At 39.2% G+C, this 5917-nt stretch overlaps 1 protein-coding gene across 1 annotated transcript; it reads left to right on the top strand.

Moving 5' to 3' along the window:
- Positions 1-269: 269 nt before the first annotated feature.
- Positions 270-4259, top strand: STMN1 (stathmin 1). Its single transcript, XM_072423089.1, has 4 exons — positions 270-282; positions 3123-3295; positions 3688-3879; positions 3957-4259. The coding sequence occupies exons 1-4, from the start codon at positions 270-272 to the stop codon at positions 4008-4010; spliced, it is 432 nt and encodes a 143-aa protein (XP_072279190.1). The 3' UTR covers positions 4011-4259.
- The last annotated feature ends 1658 nt before the right edge of the window (positions 4260-5917 follow it).

Raw genomic sequence — 5917 nt, 5'->3', positions numbered from 1 at the left:
AGTACTCACCTATTGGTTTAAATGTTATTTCTTTATTTTGTCAGTTTTAAGACTTGATGTTATGGAGGTGCTTAGTTACCCTGTTCCCCCCCCCCCCTTTCTTGAATGTGACATGCTGGGAAATAGAATTTGGCTATGGATACTGCCTTGCAGACCTGCTATAGGCTACTGTCATGCATGGATGATCTTGGGTGTGGTTTCTTGGTGTTTTAATGCTCCCTATGGCTACCAGAATACTATCTTTTAATGTAAAGGGTCTAAACTCTAACATGGCTGATGCAGGTAGGATGCTTTATTTTTTGGGGAAAATATTAAAATATGTATAATTTTTGTGATGGATATTTTAAAACATGTAAATATGGTTGTTTAGAAAGTAGTACCTTAGAGCAGCGGTCGCTAACCGGTGGTCCGCAAGAAAATATTGGTGGTCTGCGGCTCTGACCGGTGCCCCCCCCCCGAGCAAGTTCAGGAGAAGGACCCCCCTGGGGGGGACTCACCGGCCAGAGCCGCGGACCATGTGCCCTGTACAGGATCCTAGGCTCGGAAGTGGGCGGGTTGTCCCTGGGTCCCTGAAAACAAACCCGCCCACTCTCCCATCGCAGGCTCATATTTGTGATGGGAAAGTGGGTGGGGTTTTAGTTATCATGACGTCACTATGGGGAGGTTTCTACCCCTTTGAGTGAAACCTGGCTTCTGATGCGCATGCGTCATGCGGGACTGAAAAGGTTGGCGACCACTGCCTTAGAGTATAAAGGTTATTAACGATATTGGAGGGGTAAGCCAGTATGGAGGAAAATGGTGGGTAATTAGGGAAACACCTGTGGCAAATTATTTTTTTAAATGACAACTTTGCACAGGCAAAAAATTGCCTTCCAAGTATTGTAAGAATAGCAGGCGAAGAATGCACTGATCAGCCAAAACTTTAAATCACCACTGATTTATTATGATAATGGCACTTAACAGGGGTTAGGATATGTTAGGCAGCAAGTGAAACAGCCTGTTCTAAGATTTCAATAGCTGGGGTCAGAGCTTCTACAAAATATCAGTTCTTGTGGGTGTTTTCCAGTATGCATTGGTTACTACCTTCTAAAAAAATCGCCCAAGGAAGAACAGCACAAGTCATGGGTGCCCGAGGCTTATTTATTTAGAAGTGGGGGGAATGTTGGTGGTCTACATAAAGACCAGTCTATTACAAAACAATTAAAAATTGTTGTCTATTACAAATTTATTGTACAAAGTTAATGATGACCATGAAGGAGGTGGCATAATTTCAAGCTGCAAGGGTGGAGCGGGGTGTGCTTTGGGTAGGAGGATCAGTTTTAGGTCCATTTTGGCCAAGGGTTGAACTGATTGGATGCTTTAGAGTTGTCAAATTAACTCCGTTTCATACAAACCTGTAGACAAAATTTTCTTCTCTAGTTTAGGCTTAGTCTACACTGACTGTTTCCCCATAGTTTAACCTGTGGCTTTAAAAGCCTGTGTTTGAAATTTATATGCATTCCAATGGGCCAAGGCTTGAGGCACATTTTTGAGCAATTTAGATAACGCTCCTTGCAACGTTTTAAAAAATAAATTGTTTTCCAGCGGTTTAAAAGCAAGCTTTAACTGCCTCAGCGGTAACCCTGAGTGTGTCTCGAGGTAAAAAAAAAAAAGATGCTGAAAGCTGTAACACACTCAGGGTAGCTAAAACAATGTAAAACAACAGTAAATAGAGCCTAACCTGGTCCGCTGGCATCCTTCGCGATCCTTGTCTCCTTGCTTCCTCTGCATCTGATGAGTCAGCGGGAGTTCCCGGTGACGTCAGTATGTTGCGGCGGGTATTTCAAATCTATTTGTATTGCATTCAATACAAAATAACTGTATTGAATGCAATACAGTGGATTTATATGTCTAAAAGCAGAACACAGCGTAAAATTTATTTTTATTTTTTTTAAATTAAAAAAAAAAATATTTTGACATGATTGTTTCAAACTTTTATACTCATACTATACTATATTTACTGTAAAATACATTTTCATAAAAAACAATGCATCGCCTAGGAGGTTAAAATGCCTGCATTTCAAGCATGGGCTTTTTAAAAGCCTCAGGTTAAATGCTGGGGAAACAGTCTGTGTAGGACCCAGCCCTAGTGGCCTTGCTGGCTTCACCTCTCTTGGTTGGTCAGGAGGAAGAGGATCCTTGATGACAGAAGTCATTGTGTGATTGTGCCCCCTACCCCCAATCTAAGCATTTAGCTGCCATATCTAGTTTAAAAAAATGCTTAAATGTTAGTGTTTCGAGGGATAAAAATACTGCAGTGGTTAGCAGAAGGCCTAAAAGTGTCCACTTGTCTGTGGCTTTAAGCATTGGGGCTTAGTTGTCCATTAAATTAATGAATTACGTACTAGCCGATCATGCCTTAGTTTTGAGCACCTTGATCTTATAATTTTCTAGGTGAAAATTTGCTATCCTCTGGATTGGTTCATAATCATGCTGCAAATTTGTCCATTTTCCACAACCTAAAAAGTTGTTATAGATCGCTATTATATTCAGATCCAGTGAGTGGCATATGAAATGTTCCTCAACAGGAATTTAAATTCATTAGGCAAGTTACATTTTTCCTATGTTGGAACAGTCCAGTTTTTGGTAGGCAGAACCATAACAAAATGTGAGTGTCTGATGATGTAGTTTCCCAAACTTAAAACTGAAGATAATTTTTTCCCATGTGAACAATAACTGGACCTTTTAAAATCAATTTACAAAACTGTGTGCATTATGTTGCAGCCACACTGCCTTTTTGCAGATTTGCACATGCATGAATTAGATGAGGTGGATGCACTGGTATTCTAAAAAAATTTCTGTGAGTGTAATTTACAGTACTATACAGTACTATTCCTTAAATATTGATTTGTCATTTGCATTAAAAAAAGTAAAAACAATGTGAGCAGATGGGTAATGCATTACAGAAATGATTGTGAACAGGCAAGATTATTTTACTGCAGAAAGGGCATTGTCAAAAAAAAAAAATTATAACCTGATTGCAGTCTGAACTTTGAGGGTTTACAAGGTTTCCATAAAGTGTTTTGTTTTTTTTTTTTTTATTTTTTTATTTTTTTTTTTTATTATTTCTCCTCACTTTCAAGATATTAAAGTCAAAGAGCTGGAAAAGCGTGCCTCTGGCCAAGCGTTTGAACTTATCCTGAGCCCCCGATTTACTGATGCTCCCCCAGATCTTTCGATTGCCTCTCCGAAGAAAAAGGAATGTTCACTGGAAGAAATTCAAAAGAAACTGGAAGCAGCCGAGGAGAGGCGCAAGGTGAGTTTTAACATCTAAATGTATTACACCCCCCCCCCCCCATTATTCACATTTTTGTTTTTAATGTGATAGTTTTTGCCTGGAATACATGTACATAAACAAAACACCAGATTACATTTTGCCATTTTGCAGGCTGAATATATCAAAATGTTTGAAATTAGCCCTGACGTTCTTGTGGCACTTTTGATGTCTGAGTAAAGTTTCAGTTTTTTTTCCTGCAGAAATATGCTTCTCAAACATGAATTGACCTCATAAGAACTTGGGCAGATGAATGGAAATACAGGGAAGGACTAAACCAAGCAGTATTCATAATAAAAAAAATGGGGAAATTAGATTCTGATGTTATTTCTAGTAAAGCAACCTTTTGCTTTTTTTATTAATATTTTTAACAGTTACATGAAGCCGAAATCTTGAAACAACTTGCAGAGAAGAGAGAACATGAGAAAGAAGTTATTCAGAAAGCTAAAGAAGAAAACAATAATTTCAGCAAAATGGCAGAAGAAAAATTAACTACCAAAATGGAAACCAACAAGGAAAAAAGAGAGGCCCAGATAGCTGCAAAACTGGAGCGATTGCGAGAGATGGTATGTTTCACGTGAGGTATTGTCTTTTTGCTCTTCTGTTGAGTCACATTAACAAAATACCTCATTCTCTTTACCAGGAGAAGAAGGGAGAAGAAATCAGGAAGGGAAAAGATGGCAAAGAGGAAAACTGAACATTACCTTCTGTAAACCCAGCCCCTGCATTGCAGTTATCCCATCAGTGTTTCCCTTCCTGTATGTCTAGCAGCTGTTGTGTAGACAGGCATTCAGCACTGTTTTGTTGGGTTTTCATACTGTGCTAATTACTGTTGTATTGTGCTGGAGAGTTTTGGTGGGGGTTTCTAGTCATGTTACACCAGTGTTCAGAATGGTACTCTGTATCTGACTGCAATAGTTTGTCTTAATAAAACAGTTCATTGTAACCACCTTGTGTAGGTCTTTGATCCATTTACCTTTTTTAAATTTGTTTGCAATGTGTTTTTTTTTCCCCTAAAAATAGATGTTAATACTTCAGCAGTGTTCTCCCCAGAAATTGTTTTTAGGCGGGTGGTAACAAAGTGGGCGGGGCAAAACACTGCATATTTAGTGCTTCCAAGTTCTTTATGCCATAAGTATCCAGTAACCCCTATTGTGTCAGTGTTCTACCTATCCCCCTATATTTTGTTGCAACTTTCTAATGCCTTGGTTGTTAGTATGTCCAATTATTCCATTTTTCTGTATTATGCTCCAACAGTCCAGTGCTGTTTATTTTGATCCAACTGCCATAGTGTAATGCCTTGTAGTAGTGTAATAGTGTGATCAAATTGGTGTAACAAGTTAGGCGTAAATTCAGCTTTACTTTAGATGTGGCTTCCTAATGCTATATTTATATAATGCAAAACGTTTGTGGGGAAAAAAAAATTCACTTCATCAGCCCACGAACTAAACCCAGCAAGTCCCACACTTGCTCAGCTTTCCTTTTCCTTCCGATGCTCACTGTTCCGTCCCAGCCCTGCCATTTTCATTCTTCCAGTTGCTTCCTCAGGTCAACACAATGTGTGTGTATGTATGACACAAGTATCTCAGGAGGCAGCGTTATTACCATTCAGTCTTTACCACCGTGGCAGTAAAGACGGAAGTGGAGGGGTTATATAATGTTAAATTTTGATGCTTTAGAGCATTGTGTATGTGATGGCAGGGCAGCCAGTGTCCCCTCTCATCACTTCCCATATTCTATGTAAAGTCTGCTTGTCATATTCTGCAGCCTAACAAATTGTTTGTTGTAACGACTTTAAATTTTTAGGGTATTCTCATAGCTACTAATAACCAAAATTTCGGTAAAGAATTTAAAGATACAGGGTCAAAGAGTTTAACAAATTGGATATTATCAAATATTGGGGTTGCTGTTTCATTTGAAAGTGCACCTAGAAGCCCAAAATTGAAAATGCAAATTAGGGGCCCCCAGGGACCACTTTTACATAGCAAAGAGGCATTGGGGTTGGGTCCCTAATTTTTTTTACCTACCGTTCACAAAACTATACCTGTCATATGGTACCCTTACTGCTTCTGTTTTTTGAACCCCCAATTTCTCTGGAATGGGGAGATACATGAAACTGAATCTGCTACTGGGGAACAGATGTATAAACCCCCTAAAATTTCATTAGCGTGGCATGATTAGAACATAAAATAACTCTCCCTATCAAAACGCTCTGCCCTGTTACACATAACTGTCTGCTTCCCTACCCTGAACCACAATTTCTCTGGAACAGATGTGCAGGTAAACAAAAATATAGGTGCAAGTGGGGGGCACTTGTGGCTAACATGCTCCCATACTCTCATCACCATGACTTCATTACAACACTGCCCATCAAAACGCTCTGCCCTGAAGATTGAGGATTGAGTTCTAGTGAATTTAAAGTTTTATTGGGTCTAGCTGAGGAACCCAACACTGTTTTCTGTAGTATTGGGTTAAACCTTTCATTACTGATGTAATTCATATATGCTATGCTAAAGAGACCTTCACACTTAGTTTCTGCAAAACTGGTAGTTACGAGGAAAAGCCTCTGTGTGGTGACCCAGACTGCAGGAGCTCTTTTTAATT

The sequence above is a fragment of the Pyxicephalus adspersus genome, chromosome 1, assembly GCF_032062135.1.
Source record: "Pyxicephalus adspersus chromosome 1, UCB_Pads_2.0, whole genome shotgun sequence".
Taxonomy (NCBI): domain Eukaryota; kingdom Metazoa; phylum Chordata; class Amphibia; order Anura; family Pyxicephalidae; genus Pyxicephalus; species Pyxicephalus adspersus.
Note: the sequence above shows the minus strand (reverse complement) of the source record. Positions and strands in the feature narration are given on the sequence as shown.